Source organism: Macaca mulatta, chromosome 17 (assembly GCF_049350105.2).
Source record: "Macaca mulatta isolate MMU2019108-1 chromosome 17, T2T-MMU8v2.0, whole genome shotgun sequence".
NCBI classification, from domain to species: Eukaryota; Metazoa; Chordata; class Mammalia; order Primates; family Cercopithecidae; genus Macaca; species Macaca mulatta.
This window is the reverse complement of record NC_133422.1, coordinates 22,432,409-22,452,955: the sequence shown is the minus strand read 5'-3', so window position 1 is coordinate 22,452,955 and position 20,547 is coordinate 22,432,409. Positions and strand designations below refer to the sequence as shown.

At 37.0% G+C, this 20,547-nt stretch overlaps 1 protein-coding gene across 3 annotated transcripts in view; it reads right to left on the bottom strand.

Annotated features, from left to right (window-relative positions):
• Positions 1–661: 661 nt before the first annotated feature.
• Positions 662–20,547, bottom strand: part of DNAJC15 (DnaJ heat shock protein family (Hsp40) member C15) — an 87,655-nt gene continuing 67,769 nt past the window's right edge. Inside the window, exon 6 of one of the 3 annotated variants that reach the window (XM_001092902.5) lies at positions 662–2,679. In XM_001092902.5, the coding sequence (XP_001092902.3) occupies positions 2,609–2,679 (71 nt within the window). In that variant the 3' untranslated portion in view covers positions 662–2,608. Of the gene's footprint in view, positions 2,680–12,193; positions 12,346–15,461; positions 15,572–20,547 lie in introns of those variants that run through there. The other 2 variants (XM_077974443.1, XM_077974442.1) reach the window with 2 other exon arrangements.

Here is a 20,547-nt window from a genome sequence, read left to right as displayed (position 1 = left end):
GAAACTTTACCCTGAATCCGAGGTATTTTTAAAGATAAAACTAACTAAATGAGGCAGTGAAGGAAGTAAAAATTATATTTTTTGAGCATTTATGTGACTAAATGCTTTATACATCCTTATTCTCTACAATAACCATATTTGATAGGATTATTTTCTCTATTTTATAGATACAGGTTATTGACTAGAAAACTGAGTAACTGCCCAAGGTCACATAACAGGAGGATAGTATTCAAAAGCAGACCTGGCTCCAAGGTACCTGCAAAGAAAACAGGAATTAAGGAAATTCTAAGCTAATGCTGGGGTGACTCAAATTCTCATGAATAAAGTATGGATTAGGAAAATATGACATCAATTAAAAGGTGCAACTGAGGGTGCCCCAATATTCCTTAGCAGAACTTTCCAAATTAGCAGTAACATGTTTTGATGCATAGTATTCAGAAAACAGCAACATTTTCTTAGTATGTAAAACTTTATGATGCCTGCTAAATGCAAGTGCTCCAGAGTAAAGAGGTTACAAAGATGAATGGCAATATTCTTGCTCTGAAGGTTCTTGCATTTTAGTATGAGAAAGAAGGTATGTTACACCAAGAGTTGCTTCGCAAGGTACCAAGCTATAGCCCCTATAGGTATGTATCATGTGAAGAATAAAGTACTATGGGGATTTATTCATTCACTCAACAAATATTTATTGGCTGCCAATGTAACAGTAAACAAGACAGATATGATGCTGCTCTCAGAGAGCTGATAATTCATGATATTACTTTTGCTGGATGCACCAGAAAAAGAGGGATACATTTTAGCTTGGCCTTCAACTATGCCTAGACTTCAACTATGCCTAGACAGGTGGGGATCTGGGGATTGGGATGGCATTCTTAGGTACAAGGATAACAGGAGAAAAATGAAAAACACTAAAGCATGAGAAAATTAGTAGGACATGTATGGGGACTTTAAAGCAAGAACCATATTTTATCGACTTTAAGGTTCCAGGAATTTAATTCAGGATCATTATTTTATAAACCAAAAGAAAAAATAGTAATTAAAGTTTTACAGAAATGGTTCTCAACTGGGGGCGATTATTGTCCTCTAAAGGGCATTTGGCAATATCTGGAACCATTTTTGTTGTCACAACTGATAAGACTAGTCTTTAGTAGATAACAGGTCAGGGATTATTGCTAATCATCTAAAATGCACAAGAGACCTCCCACAAAAAAAGAATTATTTGGCCTAACATGTCAATAATGCCAAGGTTGAGAACTCCTAAACTACAGAATGTTACAAGTTGAAAGATGCATCTAGGATATCTAAAAAGTATTTTAAGATACAGAAAATGCAGTAGTTCAGTTTACCTGAAATGAACCCAAGATTTGTAAAGGAATACTGGGAAATAATGCTGGCACTCTGTATCTGAATCTGTTCTTTCACCTTTGGAATAGTAAAGTGATAATGATCAGGGACTATGTTTTAAGAAATTAATTTAATGCAGTGTAAGTCACAGAGCTGGCCTTTGATGACCACTCTGTCCAAACTTTGCTTTCTAGAAACCCTGCACTCTAATCACTCCAATTGATATATCTATTTCTGCTAATTGTCATCTCAGAATAACACTCATCTCAGAAGAAATAACACTGACTCACCTCACCAATCATTATGGTATCTCTGATTATTTTTCTTTTTTAAAGCCCAGCTCTATGCCACTTATTCCTCCTCTCATGCAGTGTTTAACATATTATTTTCTTCCTTTGAACTTTTAAAATATATCACCTGTATCTAACAGCATTCACTATGTGTGTGATTTATCCTTCCTCTACATGTAAGTTCCTTTGGGTCATGATCCATGACTGCTTCATACGTGCAACTCTCAGGGGACCCACGATAGTGCCTTGCACATCAAAGGGGTCAATAAATATTTGTAGACTGAGTAATGAATAAATATACAGTACTGGGAGAATATAATTAAATACAAATTCCTCAGACTTCTCTCAACCTTTCCTCACAGGGCTCATTTTGTAAACGTGAATCATTTTAGTAGCTCTCCAAGTCCTCATGCTTTAGCTATAGGGTCTCAGAGGGAGCGGGGTTCTTAACCCTTACTTTACAAAACACCATTTAATAAATTCCATTACATTTCAGATCATATCTCCAAGGGGTATCAGCCAGTACTTGCTCTCAAGACATTTAAAACACCTTATATAGGCAGAGTCCCAAATTCCCTGAAAAAAAGAGACAATTAGGGTACAAATATAAGCAATAAGAAAACTTCTACTCATTGCTCACAAATCCCAATTGCATTCTTGATAATCATACTTTTTGCACACGTGTGTGTGTGGGGGGGTGAGGGGATTTAGAACATAACAAAAATCTTAAAAATGTATGAATGTAACAAAGAAAATTAAAAAAAAGGTCAGTTATAGAATTTTAAGGAGATCCTTTAAAAGATAATAAAAAGCAAGACTATTATTATTTTATTGTTATACAGCTTAATGATGGAAGATAAGATTGTGGTCAATCCATACAGAAAAAAGAAGACCATGTTTTAGAATATTTTGCAGGTCTTTTTTTTTTGAAGTCCCCTCTTTTTTTTTCCTTCAGCGTGGTCCTTAAGCATCAATCAACGTTTGGTGCCAGATTCTAGCAAGTCTTTTGCTTCATTTATTTTGGCCGCTACGTAAGGAGATCCACCTGAGACAACAAAGAAAAATACTGTCATTGTTTAACGCTCAGACTAACAATCATATTACAGCTCACCAGTCTCTCTGTGTTTTTTATTTTGTATTCTCCCCTTAAGTGCAAACCATCTATACCTGCTGAAAACATCATAAGGTCTTAGTAGCTTACAACAAACCAAAAAGCATCTAGCTAATATTGGTGTACATTGTCCTGACTTTTTTCCAGCCTTTTATTGATATCATACCACCCAACTTATGAACGGAAAAAGAAAGCAAAGAAAATACATCAACAAACATGGCGTTGTGGTAGAAAGGGTAATGCTGGAGAAAGCTATATTTAGCTCTTTGCCCTTGAGGATACCACTGACATTTTCATATCAAGATCTGAATTGCTATAAACACTTATGGAATATATCACAGTATGTCCTTGAATGTGCTATAAGAGTTACAAAGAAAGCTGATAAAAGTTTAAAGCACTTGGTTATGAAATCTGTTGATTTCATGATTATCTTTGCAGACGATCTAGCAATCAGGAATTAGGTAACGTCAATGTGGTAAGCTGTTTAAATTCTTAGAGTTATCAGGGTGATGTCCTCAATGTCTTGAATATCCTCAGCAAATATTAAAATATTAATTAAACTTAAACATAACATTTGATTAATATGCATTCTGGATATTTCAATCATAGGCTGTAATATGCTCACTCAGCAGTTTGAAGGCCTAGATGATAGAAAGTCTTATACATTTTGGACTGGTTCTTGTGACCCTCATTCTACCTCTGAATAGTTGGAGAAGTTCCTCAGTCCAAAACTACAATTCCTATAGTCTCTTCAAGCAGTGTTTGATTCACATCAGGTTCCATTAATTAGAGCCATTCTTGTGAGACTTGGAAGGTTGAAATGCGGGAAAGCCTTTCTTGCTGAACCTCTTTATCATTATTACTACCAGTAAGCAAGAGTGCGGTTATAGTGGTGGCAGCAACTGTGCTTCTCCCACAGTTCTAGTGGCAGCCTGTGAGGCAGCAGCTTCCCTGACACAGTAGCTGCGTAATTGTTTAGGAATGATTCTTGTAGGTCAAGTGTAGAACTTGCTCCTTCAGATCTTCGAACAACGTGTAACCTGTGCTAAATGTTCTCCTGGTTAAAATACCTAGTTGCTGGCAGTGAATCCTGACTGATAACACAGGATAGGATGCATACCCTAAATTTAACGAAAACAAAATACTCTCGGCTGTACACAGTGGCTCACGCCTGTCATCGTAGTACTTTGGGAGGCTGAAGTGAGAGGACTGCTTGAGCCCAGGAGTCTGAGACCAGACTGGGGAACATAATAAGATTCTGTCTCTACAAAAAATTTAAAAATTAGTTGGGTGTCGTGGTGCACACCTGTAGCCTGAGGCTGCAGTGAGCCTTGATCGCACCACTGCACTCCAGCCTGGGCAACAGAGTGAGGCCCCATCTCCAAAAAAGAAAAGAAAAAGAATAAAGAAAATAACACTCTTCAATCCCTCTCAGTTTTCTGGGGGAATTCGGTGAGTTCCATTTAATTAGAACACTCACCTTCACCCTTGGTATTTCTGTACCTTTGTTCTTCTACCACTAAATATTGCCAGAGGTCTTCTGCTTTTGGCTACTGTGAACCATCATGTTTAAGACCAACTCTGCCACTGACACCCAACTAGAAGAGCTAAATAAAATATAAACACATCAGTATAAAAGCACTGGAGGGCTACCAAGTCAGTCAGGTCTTGAGGGACCTGGAGATAAGGAAAATGTACTATGATGAGTCCAACATTCTGCACTGCTTTTTTCCTTCAAAGAAGCCAGACACATAAGAGTATATAATACTATTCCATATATATGAAACATGTCTAAGGCCGAGCACAGTGGCTCAGACCTGTAATCCCGGCACTTTGGGAGGCCGAGGCGGGCAGATCACGAGGTCAGGAGATCAAGAGCATCCTGGCTAACACATCTCTACTAAAAATACAAAAATATAAAAAATTTTAGGGAAACCCCGTCTCTACTAAAAATAAAAAAAATTAGCCGGGTGTGGTGGCGGGCACCTGTAGTCCCAGCTGCTCAGGAGGCTGAGGCAGGAGAATGGCATGAACCCGGGAGGCAGAGGTTGATGTTGCAGTGAGCCGAGATCGTGCCACTGCACTCCAGCCTTGGCGACAGCTAGACTCTGTCTCAAAAAAAAATAAAATAAAATAAAATAAAATAAAATAAAATAAAATAAAAGGTATGTCTAACCTATAGTCTATGGCAGAAAGAAGAATGGTGACTGCCCAGGCTGTGGACTGCCCAGGCTGTGGGGAGGGATTGGCAATGGGAAAGGGCAAAAAGGAACCTCTGGAGCTTATGGAGATGGTATATGTCTTGACTGTTAGTGGTTACATGCACATATATATTTGCCAGAACTCATCAAATTATGCATTTAAATGGGTGCATTTTATTCTATATAAATTATATCTCAATAAAGTTGATTAATAAAAATCCAGCAGACTATATATTAAGAGACTATACTTTTAAGAAACAGAAAAACATACACTATCAAAAATAAAGCTGACATTGTTATACTAATTATAAGATAAAGTACATTTTAAGGTAAAATGCAAAACTAAAACGGGCAATTTCACAGTGTTACAAGGGTCAGTCTACTGGTAAGAGAAGGCAATTGTAAATTTGAATATACCTAATAAGATAGCCCTCAAAATACACAAAGAAAAAAAGGAGAAAACCAAAAGGAAAAACACACAAATCCACAATCTTAGTGAGTGATCCCTCTTCTCAATAATGCATAAAACAAGTAGACAAAATGAAAGAGTAAGAACACTGAAGTTAAATAACATCAACAAACTTGATTTAACTGACACACATAAAACATTCCGCCCTACAAGTGTAGAATGTATCTTCTTTTAAACTGCACATGGAACATTTACTGTAACTGACCATGTGCTAGGGTATAAAGTAAGTCTCAACAAACTTCAAAGATTAAAATAACAATAAATGGTGCTACGTAAAGTGTCTTCCATGGATGAATGTTGATTTACAACTGCTATTAGACCATAGGTTTGGAAATTGAGATTAAGTGTTCAGAAAATATAGCTGTTTGAAATAATAGTGTACCCCTGTAAAACCTGGATCTTAAATACATACTTTTTTCCTCAATTTTCTCATTTCATTTTCATTGTATTTTACAAAAGCTGTCAGTCCACCAGAGATTGAGAGAAAAAAAAAAAAAAAGTCCTCCAACAGAGTTTGAGAAACACTGAAACAGAGTCTGTTAACTGACCAGAGGAGAACTAAACTAGAAATCAATAACAAACACATCTAGAAGATGCCAACGTTTGAATATTAATCAATACACTCCTAAATAACTCACGCATCAAGGAAGGTAGCACAATAGAAATTAGCATTTGAGAGAGAATCAACACAATGAAAGATCAGTTCTCTAAAAAAGTAATCAACTTCATGTCAGAGCATGTAAAAATGTAAAAGATAAATTCCAAGAAAAAGAAAACCTTTCAAAACTAATATAAGAAGAAATGGAAAATCAAAAGAATATTTAAGAAGCTAAACATGTAATTAAAAATCTTCCCAAAAAATAATAATCCTGGCCATGATTTTGTTGAATTTTTCCGAAAAACAGAAGAGAAAGAAAACACTTTCAACTCTTTTTATGAGGTTAGCATATCTTTGATAACAAACCCTAATGAAAATGTCACAGGGAAACCACAGATCCATATCTCTCATGAGCACAGGTGCAAAACAAACAAAATATTCACTTATCAAATCAGACTAGATATGATGACCAAGTTAGGTTTATATCAGGAATGCAAGACTGGCTTACATATCCAAAAATTAATTGATGTAATTTACCACATTAACAGAATAAAAAATAAATATATATTTATTAATTTATTTTTTTGACACACAGTTTCTCTTTTGTTGCCCAGGCTGCAGTGCAACGGCTAGATTTTGGCTCACTGCAGCCTCTGCCTCCCGGGTTCAAGCGATTCTCCTGCCTCAGCCTTCCGAGTAGCTGGGATTATAGGCATGCACCACCATGCCCGGCTAATTTTGTATTTTCGGTAGAGATGAGGTTTCTCCACGTTGGTCAGGCTGGTCTTGAACCCCCAATCTCAGGTGATCTGCCTGCCCTGGCCTCCCAAAGTGCTGGGATTACAGGCATGAGTCACCGCGCCCAGCCAAAATAAATAATCATGCCAATAGCTTCAGAAAATTCAACACACATTCATGATAAAAGCTTTCAGTCAAGCTTCTGCACAGCAAAAGAAATAATCAGCAGAATAAACTGACAACCCACAAAGAGTAGGAGAAAATCTTCACAAACTGTGTATCAGACAAAGGGTTAATATCCAGAATCTGTAAGAAACTCAAACCAATCAGCAAGAAAAAAATAAATAATCCCATCAAAAAGTGTGCTAAGGACACGAAAAGACAATTCTCAAAAAAAGATACACAAATGGCCGACACACATATTTTAAAAAGCTCAATATCACTATTTATCAGGGAAATGCAAATCAAAACCACAATGCCATACCATCTGACTCCTCCAAGAATGGCCATAATTAAAAAATCAAAAAATTATAAATGTTGGCATGGATGTGGTGAAAAGGGAACACTGTTACACTGTTGGTGGGAGTATAAACTAGTAAAACCACTATGAAAAATTGTACACACATGCTTATAGCAGCACAATTCACAATTGTAAAAATATGGAACCAGCCTAAATGCCCATCAACCAACATGAGGATAAAGAAAATATGGTACATATATGTAATAGAATACTACTCAGCCATAAAAAGAAATAAAATAATGGCATTTGCAGCAAACTGGATGGAATTGGAGACCATCATTCTATGCGAAGTAACTCCGGAATGGAAAACCAATCAGTGTATATTCTCACTATAAGTGGAAGCTAAGCTATGAGGACACAAGGGCATAAGAATGATATAATGGACTTTGGAGACTTGGGGGGAAGAGAGAAAAAGGAGATGAGGGATGAAAGACTACACATTGGGTACAGTGTACACTGCTTGGGTGATGAGCACACCAAAATCTCAGAAATCACCATAAAAAAGCTTTTCCATGCAACCAAACACCACTTGTTCCCCCAAAACTATTGAAATAAAAATAAATAATAAATAATAACACTAAATGAGAATGGATTAAACAATCTAGTCAAAAGGCAAAGGCTGTCAGACCGGATTAAATGACAACATGATCCAGCCAGGTGCAGTGGCTCAATGCCTATAAACCCAGCACTTTGGGAGGCCGAGGCAGGAGGATCACTTGAGTTCAGGATTTTGAGGCTAGCCTGTGCAATATTGCAAGACACTGTCTCTATTAAAAATAGAAGAAAAGCAAACAAGCATGACCCAACTATATGTTCTCTATAGGAGACACACTTAGATTTGAAGACAAAAATACTGAAAGTAAAAGGATGGAAAAAGACATATCCTGACAGCAGCAATCACTGAAAAGCTATAGTAGTTAATGAGACAAAGTAAACTTGGAAACCAAAAATGTTATCAGAGACAAAAAGGGACATTCCATAATGAAAAATGGGCCAATCAATCTGGAAGATGGAACAACTGTAAACCTATGTGTACCTAACAATAGAGCACCAAAATATATGAAGCAAAAACCAACCAAAACAAAAACAGAAACTAAGAAATGAATAAATATTTTATAATTCCAGCTAATACCCCACTTTCAATAACAGAACAACCACACAAAAGATCAACAAGGAAACAGAAGACTTAATACTATAAACTAACAAGACCTAACAGATATTTATAGAACACTACCCAACAACAGAATATGCAATTCTTCCCAAATGCACAGAGGATATTCTCCAGGACAGAGCATATACTAGGCCATAAAACAAACCTTAATAAGTTGAAAATGACATAAATAATACATTATATTATCCTACCATAATAGAATGACCTTAAACATGAATACCACCACCTATAGCTTATGGGACACAGCGATAGCGGTGCAGAGAAATTTATAGCTACAAATATCCATGTTAAAAAAAGAAGATGGCTGGGCACAGTGGGTCACACTTGTAATCCCAGCACTTTGGGAGGGGGAGGGTGGAGCAGATCTCAGGAATTTGAGACCAGCCTGGCAACAGGGCAAAAACCCTATCTCTACAAAAAATACAAAAATTAGCTGAGAAAGGTGACATGTGCCTGTAGTCTCAGCTAATCAGGAGGCTAAGGTGGAAGGATCACTTAAGCCCGAGGGGTCGAGGCTGCAGTGAGCTATGACTGTGTCACTCCAGTCTGGGTGACAGTGTCACTCCAGTCTGGGTGACAGTGAGACCCTGTTTCAAAAAAAAAAAAAAACAAAACTTCAAATCAATAACTTAATATTCAACCTAAGACAATGGAAAAAGAAGAGAAACTACTGTACGTCAATAAATTAGATAATTTAGAGAAAATGGACAAGCTCCTCAAAGATACAAACTACTGATACTGACTCAAGAAGAGACAACTTGAATATTCCTGTAACAAGAGACTGAATCAGTAAACAAAAAACTACCCACAAAGAAAAGCCCAGCCCCTGATGGCTTATAGAAGAGAGAACATTTCCTAATTTATTTTATAAAGCCTATATTATCATCATGCCAAAACCAGATAAAGATATCACAAGAAAGCTACTGATCAATATATCTTATAAGTATGGATGCAAAGATACTAAAACACAATACCAGCAAACCAAACCCAGCAACATATAAAAAGAACTATAAACCATGACCAACCAAGGGATGCAGGAATTATAAACCTTGCATCCCTGTGGGATTTAACACAGGGATGCAAGTTTGGTTTAAGCACCAAAAAATAAACATAACCAATCTCATCAAAAGAAAATAAAATTCACATAATGATCTCAATACATGGAGAAAAAGCATTTGACAAAATTCAACACCCTTTCGTGAAAAAAGCACCCAGCAAACTAGGAATACAGAGAAGCTGTCTAAGTGTTAGTATGTTTGTAGATAAAAAGCATCTACAAAAAACCCACGGATTGAATGGAGAAAGACTGGATGCTTTTCCCTAAGACCAGAAGAAAGACAAGGATGTCTGTTCTTAATGATCCTAGTCAACATTGTAATGGTGGTGATAATGAGGTTAAAAAACAAAAAGACATCCAGACTGGAAAGCAAGAAGTAAGACTATCACTATTCCTAGATGACATGATCTTGTATACTGAAAATCCTAAAGAATCTACTAATAACTATTAGACCTAATTAAATAAGTTCAGGAAGGTTATGGGATAAAAGATTAATTACAACTCAACTGTATTTCTATACATTTATAATAAACAATCTGAAAATAAAATTATAAAAATAATTCCATTCACAATAGCATTAAAAAGAATAAAACAGGAATAAATTTAACAAAAGAAGTACAAAACTCAGACTTGTAAACTACAAAACATTGTTGAAAGAAATTAAGGAAGATCTAAATAAATAGAAAAGCATCCTGTCTCTGTGGATCAGAAGACTTAACACTGTTAAAATGGCAAAATTCCCCACTTTACAGATTTAATGCAATCCTTATCAAAAATCTCAGCTGATTTCCCCGTAGAAATTGACAAGTTGGTTCTAAAATTCATATGGAATTATTACAGAAGGACCAAGAATAGCCAAAACAATTCTACAAAATAAGAATAAAGTAGAAGGACTCATACTTCACAATATTAAAACTTACTACAAAGCAACACTAATCAAGACAGTGTCGTACTAGGACAAGGACAGACAGACAGATCAATGGCTAAAGGGGTTTCTTCCTGAGGTGATGAAAATGTTCCAAAATTAAGTGTGATGTTTGCATATGTCTAGGAATATGCCAGAACTACTGAACCGTATACCTTAAATGGATGAACTGGTATGGTATGTGAATTATATCTCAATATAGCATTAAAAAAATAATGCAGAGACAAGGGGATCTGAAGAAAAATATTTGAGTCTGATTTGGTTTATCAGATCATTAGAGAATCACAGAAACCCAGAGTTGGAAGGGTTCTACCTCTTACCCAATAAATGAATTCCTTCTATGACATCACTAATAAGTTCCTCTCTAGTAGTTTTCAATCAAATTACCTTTGCTGCCTCTATCTGCACATCACTTTTTCCATTGGAGCTGTAGCTCCAATGTCTAGAAGAGGACCCTGTTCTACCGACTTCCAGAAGCCTCAATAATTACTAGCTGACTGATGTCTTGCGTTCCAGCTACAAGAAAAGTCTTCCTTATAGGGGTCAAATTTTCACTGCTTAGAGTTTCTTCTCAGTGAACATAACTATGTTCTCATAGAGGCATAGAAGAGGGACTTCACATATACATGCCACATTTTAGGTATTTGATATTGCAAAGATCCCCTCTAAGTTTCTCAGCAAATTTTCTTTTTCTTTAACCATTGCTTTGGCCAAAAGCCTAGGAGTCATCTTTCTTCATTTTTTCTTACCCTTGATTCATAAGCTTTGTTGGGTATTCCTTCAAAATATATCTGGAATTAGACCTTTTTGTTTGAAACAGTTTCGCTCTTGTTGCCCAGGCTGGAGTGCAAAGGCTAGATCTTGGCTCACCACAACCTCCGCCTCCCGGGTTAAAGTGATACTCCTGCCTCAGCCTCCCAAGTAGCTGGGATTAGCTTCCCGAGTAGCTGGGATTACAGGCATGCACCACCACACCCAGCTAATTTTGTATTTTTAGTAGAGATGGGGTTTCTCCATGTTGGTCAGGCTGGTCTCGAACTCCCAACCTCAGGTGATCTGCCCGCCTTGGCCTCCCAAAGTGCTGGGACTACAGGCATGAGCCACCGTGCCTGGCCTAGACCCCCTTTTTTTTTTTTCCCCCTGACCTCCTCTACTACAACAACCCTCATCCAAAACAGTATCATTCTCTTGGATTACTACAATTTTCTCTAGTGACTTCCTTGCTTCCACTCTTGACTCCCTATTTGCTTCATAGCTGCCAAAATAGTGTTCCTAATATTGCAAAACAGGTAAGAGCATTCCCATAATACCTAAAAATAAAACCTGCAGTTTGTAGTACGGCTTGCAAGCCACTCCATCATTTAGCCTTGGGCTTCCTCTCCAATTGTATTTCCTACCACTCTCCCCTTTGCTTGCTAATGCTCCAGCTGATCTGCTTATAATTCCAGAAACAAACCATATGCTCTCATTTCAGGACCTATGCACTTGGTGTTTCTTCAGCCTGAAATACTCTTTCTTCATTTTGCATGACTTACTGCCTTAGGTCTCTGCTCAAATATTATCCCCTTAGACAGAATTTCTAAGAAGGCTATAAGTAAATCAGCATCCGCCTCCCCTCCAGCTGCCATTCTCTATCTCATGCTCTGCTTTTTCTTCAAAGCGCTTATGATCCATGACATCATGGGCATTTTTTATATCAGCCTTTTCTGCATAACAAACCACCCCAAAACTTAGTGGCTAAAAGCAACAATGTTCTTTTTATTTCTCACTTTTCTGTGGATTGGCAGGGTGGTTCTTCTGAGCTGGGTGGTCCAGGATGGCCTCATTAGGGCTTAAGCTGGGACAGCTAGGCCTCTCTCTACTTGGTCTTTCATCCTTCAGGTGGACAGCTTCGTCTTCTTCACTTGGTGGTCTCAAGGATCTAAGAAGGTAAGAGCTGAAGCTGCAATGCTTTGTGAGGCCTAGGCTCAGAAATCACATAATGTCATTTTTCGCTATATTCTATTGGTCAAAGCAAATGACAAAGGCCAGCCTGAACACAAAGGGTGAAAAATCAGACCACCTCTTGATGGAGGAGCTATGAAGAATCTGCGGCCATTTTTAAACTACCAATTACCTATCTACTATTGTCTCTCACAGTGGAATATAAGATTCCTAACAGCAAGGCCTTCGGTTATCTTCTTCAGTATCTAGTGCATTATCTGGCTTATATTAAGTACTCAATACATTTTGTTGAATGAATAATTGCTCATATGACATTGTTTCCAGACACTTCATGATCCTATTCAATTTCCTCTGAATATGTGATTTGTCAGTCTCCTTAAAAAATCTGGGATCCAGAAACAGACACAAAATTCTAGATAAGATCTAAATGCCTAGCTCAGTACAGCTGGATAAATGTTAATTGAATCAATGCATAACAAATAAACACAGAGGACTGCAGTAATATTTGGTCTTTAGTAAAGATACTATGTGTCCTTTATGCAGCTTAGGACCACATTAAAATTTTAGCAGCTTTTATGCTATTTAATCTTATAGGCCTTGAGATCAAATGCATGTCCTACGGCTCTTTTCCACATGAAACACTGTCAAATCTCTGTCCCATAATTATACAATTGACTTGAGACTTAAAACATTATATTTATTCCCCCAACATTTAATCTCTTCTAAATCATCACCTTCTCTAGTTGATCATTACCATTGGCTAAAAACTATTCAAGCTTTTATAATTAAAAAACAAAAGTAAAAAGCAAAAGAAAACAAAAAATATAAATTTTTCTCTTAATGACTCATCCCTCTCTTGCAGATACTATTCCACTTCTCTCCTTCTCTTCCTCACAAAACTTCTCAAAATAGCTGTGTATATAAGCTAACTCAACTTCCGTATCTTTTCACTCCTTAGCCCAGCACCAATTAAAACTGTTTAAGGTCATCAAAGTCTTCCAATGTGGAAAAAAATACTCTGGACCCTCCTCTCTATCCTTATTTTAATGGTTCTCACAGCAGCATCCAGCCCAGTTTATCACTTGGTTTCCTTAAATATATTCCTGTCTTAGCTTCTATGGTATCATTTTCTCCTTACATTTTTTTCCTTCTGTCTCCTTTGATGATTTCCCGTTTATTAACTTGATCTATACGTGTTTGGTTCCTTAGACCTGGATGTTCCGGTTTTTTCCCTCCTATTTCTATCCTTACTTTCTCTTCTCATGACCTCTTAAAGTTGGTTTCAACACCATCTTAAGTTGATGATTCTTAAGTCCAGTCTGCTTCTCTGAACTCTAGAGTCATTTATTCAATTCCTATTCTCCATTCCCACTTGGACAATCTACTGACTAATTCATTTAACATCAAGACAATATTTTTTTTTCTCCTAAACCTGTTTACAATCCACTTGTCCACTCTAGATCATCCCCATTTCGGTAAATAGCTCCACCATCTACCTAATTTTTTGAATCAGAAATCAAGGGGAAATACTAAATGTCCTGTGTCAAATCAAGTGGCAGCAACTGTTGCTTCTATTTCTAAAACATATCTCAAATTCACTTTGTCTCCATCCTAAACTAGGTCATCATTATTTCTCACTCAGATTACCCTACCAGCCTCCTAGATGACCGGCTAGTCAATTCATTTGTCATACTGTCTCAAAAGTAACTTTCTTTACTTTTGTTTTTGGTTATGATGGAGTAGTACGTTAGATGCTCACATTGAAAGCAACTTAAAAAAAGCCAGACAAAATTCACAACAAAAATGAAACCACTACTAAAAAACCCCACCTCTTAAACTAGTCTTATAGAGAAACTTCTAAGAAAACATGACTTGAGGGTCCAAAGATTCCGGAAGGGGAGGAAACTTAGAGAGGTAAAATGACATTCTGAAATTGCTTTTTCCCTTAGATTATTTGACGATGCTTGGTGTAAGGCAAGAAATTAAAAGTATGGGCAAAGGACACAAGAAGGCTGCTGCTGGGGCAGGCAAGGTATCACAAGCTGCTAAGACAAAAACTGTAGACTCAAAGATTTAGCACTCAATTGACAAAGGCAAGCTTGAAAATAGAGCCTGATACACAGCTGATTTTTCCCTCTAAGTACATATCAAATTCTGAACTTGTACAGGGTAGAAGCAAAATAGAAAGTTTCTGAAAAAAGCAAGAAGCTTCTGAAAAGCATAGTAAAGTTTTTGGAAGTTTCAAAATGCTAAGGAGACTGTGATTAGAGATCAGAACCTTCCAGGCATAGGAACCCCACTGAACACCCCAGAAACCCGGCTGGAACCCGTAGAGCAGTGGTTCTCAAACATTAGTGTACATTAGAATCAACTGGAGGGCTTCGTAAAACACAAAATGCTGGGCCCCAACCACAGGGTTTCTGATTAAGTAGGTCTAGGGTAGAACCCAAGAGTTTGCATGTCTAACAAATGCCCAGGGGAAGCTGCTGACAGTGTGGGGACCACATCTTTAGAAATACTGATAAAATGAAATACATCAACACTTGGATGATTTGTAACTCTCAGTGAAGCAGTATTCCCCAAATGACCAATGAATGATGTTACAAAATCACAGATGGGAAAAAAGAAAATTCAAAGTAACAGACAGACCAATGGATTTTAATATAAGAGACTTTGAAAGTTCATTGGCATGGTTTCAGGTTCCACAATGCAACTAATCTTTAAGAAACTACCACTTGTTGAGTTCTGGTTTAGCAGCAATGAAGAATATCTGCAATTATCTGAAAAGATGAATAAAATACTATTTCCTTTCCCAACTACTCATTTGTGTGAAGTCGTATTTTCTTCATACATTTAAACAAAACAATGTATCACAAGAGAATAAATGTAGAGGTTGATATAAGTATCAGGGTACTTTCTGTTAAGCCAGACATTAAAAGAGAGGTGCAAAAAGGTAAAACAATGTCACTTTACTCATTAGTCTTCTCAAATTTTATTGTGGAAAAGACAAATTTTTATAAAGATTATAATATGACAAGTTTAATATTTTAAAATGAATTAATAGGTAAATATATTTAAACTTGCTCAGTTTTAGGTCAACACAGTGGCTCATGCCTGTAATCCCAGCACTTTGAGAGGCCAGCGTGGGAGGACTGCTTGAGTCCATGAGTTCGGGACCTGGGCAACACAGTGAGATTCCACCTCTACAAAGATAAAAATAAAAAATTAGCTGGGTATGTTGGCACACGCCTATTGTCCCAAGTACTTGAGAGGCTGGGGTGAGACGATTGCTTGAGTCTGAGAAGCCGAGGCTGAAGTGGGCTGTGATCACACCACTGCACTCCAGCCTGGGGAATGGAACAAGACCCTGTCTCAACGAAAACAAAGAAAAAGAAAACAATTACTCAGTGTTAATTTCTATTATTGTAAATACTCACAGAATCCATATAAAGTCTTTTTTGGTATGAGACAAAAAAATTTGAAAACTGTTGCTTTCATACAAAATGTAGGGCATTTAAAAAATTTACTTTGCATACAAACAGAAGTCCTGAAATCCAAATAACTATGAGTAATATATTTAAGAAAACAGAGGAAAGACGGGAAAGATACATAAAATTATAGAGAATTTCACAGAGAATTGGATTTCATAAAAAAAGAATCAACTGGCAATTTTAGAAATGAAATTAAGAGCTTAATAGATAGTTAAGACAGTGTAGAAGAAAGAACAATGAACTGGAAAAAACTAATAGTCCCAGTATTACTTGAGAAGTGGCCAAAGTAATATTTTATTTCAGACTGTAGTAAGTCAAGAAAGTATGCTGTAGTTTTTTCTGTTTTGTTTTGTTTTGGTTTTTGAGATGGATTCTCGCTCCGTCGTCTGTCGCCCAGGCTGGAGTGCGGTGGAGCAATCTCAGCTCACTGCAAGCTCCACCTCCCGGGTTCACGTCATTCTCCCGCCTCAGCCTCCCGAGTAGGTGGGACTACAGGCACCCGCCACCACGTCCAGCTAATTTTGTTTGTATTTTTTTTGGTAGACACAGGGTTTCACCGTGTTAGCCAGGATGGTCTCGATCTCCTGACCTCGTGATCTGCCCACCTCGGCCTCTCAAAGTGCCAGGATTATAGGTGTGAGCCACCTTGCCCAGCCAGTATGCTGTATTCTTTGGACAGTCACTGAAGAAATTGTTTTGTTTTGTTTTCTCTGAGGCAGGGTTTCACTCTGTCACCTAGGCTGGAGTATACAGTAGCATGATCATAGCTCACGGTAGCCTCCATCTCCCAGGCTTAAGCAATCCTCCCACCTCAGCTTTACAAGTAGCTGGGACAAATGGCATGTGCCACGATGTCCAGATAATTTTTTAAAAATTTTACTAGAGAAAGGGTCTTGCTATGTTGCCCAGGCTGGTCTTGAATTCCACAGCCCAAGCAATCCTCTTGCCCAGGCCTCTCAAAATAAATTGTCTTTTAAAAAAAGGTATCTATCAAGTTATTAAAGAAAAAATTATAAAATTTAAAAAAAACTGAACCAACTAAAAGTCAAGGAATAGAAAAAGGAATATAGGTGAGTCAAATAGAAAACCAAAAGTAACATGTTTTATACATAAATATATATATACACACACACAACACACACACACATACACACACACACACAGCCAACATATATATGTGCGTGTGTATATGTATATATTCAAATACCAGTAACTACATTAAATGTAAAAGGACTAAATAGTTACATTAAAAGTCTAAAATTGTCACATTCAAGGAAAACTGCATGCTGCTTGGAAGAGACAAACCAACAAGAGAGATACAAAAAGGCTGAAAATAAAAAGATGGAAAAAAGACATACCACGTAAACACTAACCAAAGGAAAGCTGGTACAGCTATACATATTTTCGATAAGGTAGGCTTTATGGCAAAAAGCACTACTATAAACAAAGAGAGATATTTAAAACAAGGGAGAAATCCATATGTAATATATAACAATCCTAAATCATTTGCCCCCAAAATCCTTTTCACCATAAACAAACAAAAATCTAAATGAAGAAACAGACAAATCCACAATCACTGTAGGAGGTTTTACCCCTATCTTAACAGATAATGGAGTAGGCAGACATGAAATAGTAAGAATGAAGAAGTTCTCAACAATACAGTCAACAAACTTTACTCACATATCTAGAACACTGCATCGAGTAACTGCAGAATACACACTCTGTTCAAGTGATCACAAATTTTTCCCAAAATTGACGATATGCTAGATCACTGAAATCAGAGTATGTTCTCTTCCCAAATGGAATTAAGCTAGAAATCAATACTATAGAGATAACTACAAAATCCTCTATTGTTCAAAAATGAGGGAATGCATGTCAAATAACACACAGGTCAAAGAAAGAAATCATAATGAAAATTATAGTATTTTGAACTGAATGACAGCTGAAACCAGTGATCTGAATATTCATTTCAAAAAATTAGAAAAAGAACAGCAAATTAAACCCAAAGATAGTGGAAGGAATGAAATAACAATGATGCAAAAATTTATTTTATAAATAGAGATCAATAAAATAAGAGATGATATAAATAAATTACTAATATTGGGAATAAAAATGTGGCTTAACTCTGTAATTACAAACATTACCAAGGTAATAAGAAGATACTATGAACTGACTTGTAACAATAGACCTGAAATTTTAGGGGAAATGAACAAATTCCTAAGAAAAAAAACCTAACAAAAACGATATTAGGGAGAAATGAAAGATGTGAAAGAAATGTGTATCTTTTAAATGAACTGAATTGGCCTGGTGCAGTGGCTCACGCCTATAATCCCAGCACTTTGAGAGGCCAAGGCAGGCGGAACACTTGAGGTCAGGAGTTCATGACCAGCCTGGCCAACATGGTGAAATGCCATCTCAACTAAATCTACAAAAATTAGCCAGGCTTGGTGGCACACACCTGTAGACCCAGCTACTCGGGAGGCTGAGGCAGGACAATCACTTGAACTCAGGAGGTGGAGGTTGCAGTGAGCAGAGATCGTGCCACTGCACTCCAGCCTGGGCGACAGAGGAAGATTCCATCTCAAAAAAAAAAAAAAAAAAAAAAATGAAGAAATAAAAATTAAATAAATAAATTGAATCAGTAATTTTAAACCTTCCCACAAAGAAGTCTCCAAGCCCAGATGGCTTCATTTGTGAACTCTTACAAATACTTAGAAATAAGATTAATGGGAGGCCAAGGCGGGTGGATCAGGAGGTCAGGAGATCGAGACCATACTGGCTCACACAGTGAAACCCCGTCTCCACTAAAAATACAAAAACATTAGCCAGGCATGGTGGCGGGCGCCTGTAGTCCCAGCTACTCAGGAAGCTGTGGCAGGAGAATGGCGAGAACGCGGGAGGCGGAGCTTGCAGTGAGCCAAGATTGTGCCACTGCACTCCAGCCTGGGCGACAGAGCAAGACTCCATATCAAAAAAAAAAAAGAAAAGAAATAACACTAATCTTACACAAATACTCAGAAAGTAAAGAATGCTGCCCAATTTCTTTTAAGAGGCCAGAGTTTCTTGATAACAATATTTATCAACTTTCAAAAAAGGGCAAAATAAACAGTTAATTTTTTTCACAAACAGAGGCAAAATTTTCCCCTTTAATTTATGCCCTGTATAGGAAATCTTTGCCTGTGTTTTTTTTAATATGGAAGTTTGTTTTACCTTTCACATTTAGGTTTGTTAAATTAAATAAGCAGGATGTCATCAGCCTGGGGCTGTCTCTGTGTCTCTGTACTTGGTTCCTACATAATGAACTACAACCGAACTTAGTGCTTACACAAACTGAAACCCAACTTAGAAGTATAACAAACACACAGTTTCAGCTGATCACAAGCAGCCAACTCATCACACCATGCTCAAACAAGGCAAATGCTTCACCATACCATGTCCATGCCAAATAAGGCAGATGCCTAGCTGAAGCCAATCAGGTGATTCTCCGCTTTGCTTTTGTATCTGGCCTATGAAAGCTTGCTGCTCATGCTGTTAAGGGAGTCCTCTGAACCTTTTCTGGTTCTGAGTGCTGCCCAATTCATGAATCATTCCTTGCTCAAATAAACTCTGCTAAATTTGTCTGAAGTTTTTCTTTTAACAGGTTATAATCCATTAAGAATTAATTTTGCATATGGCATCACATGATTCATTTTTCCCATATGCATATATGGACAGATTGGTGTCACTGCCTTGACTAATGTTAAGACACCACCAGTTTTACCCACCAATATTTTTACACCATCAGAGCAAAGGTTGGCAAAGTGAAAAAGGCATACAGTTATGATTTGTGCACTTTTCTGCCCATATATTATACTTCAATAAAAAGTATACTTAAAAATTTAAAAAGTGGAGTTTGAGGATGAAAGGAAAACGACCTCTTAAAAAGTATACTGAATTGTATCACTCTAGTGCTTAAAAGCTGACAGTAACTTCCCTTTGCATTTAGAACAAAGTTGAAATCTTATATAGAACTTACAGTATTTCATTATCATAATACATATCTAGTTTTAAAAATCTGGTTACCACTTTACCTCATGCTATCTTTCCTCTTGCCTATTATATTTCTATCACACTAATTTTCCTTCAGGTCTTTCAGCACACTAAATTCTTTCCTCCCTCAGAGGCTTTGCACGTTAAGCCCCTTTACTTTCTTTACCACTTTTCACACAGCTAGCTCTTTCTCATCCTAAGTGTCCTCACAGAGGTTTTCCCAGTCATCCTATGTAAAGTTGCCTCTCTCCTACATTTTATATCTTAGCTCATACTTTTTATTGCCTTGCTACCACTTGAAATAGGTTTACTTATTTTTTTGTCTGCTCCTCCATTAGAATGCATGCTGCCATGGGGACAGAGATCTAACTGTCTTGTTGAAGTTGTCTTAAGATTTAGCACAATGCCTGCCACATAGTAGGTGCTAAATAAATAATTTTTGAATAAATGGAAGATCAGTGTCAGGTTGTTTCCTGTCAATCTAATCTAAGAAATTATTTAATATATTAGTTATCACTCCCAATTCTGTTTTACCTACCGATTGTTTGCCTTGTTTTTATCTATTTGTTTATTCATTTACTCACCAAAAAAAATTATGAATTTAGAGTTTATGATGTGTCAGCCATAAGTTATGAAGAATAAGCTATGTTCTTTACTTT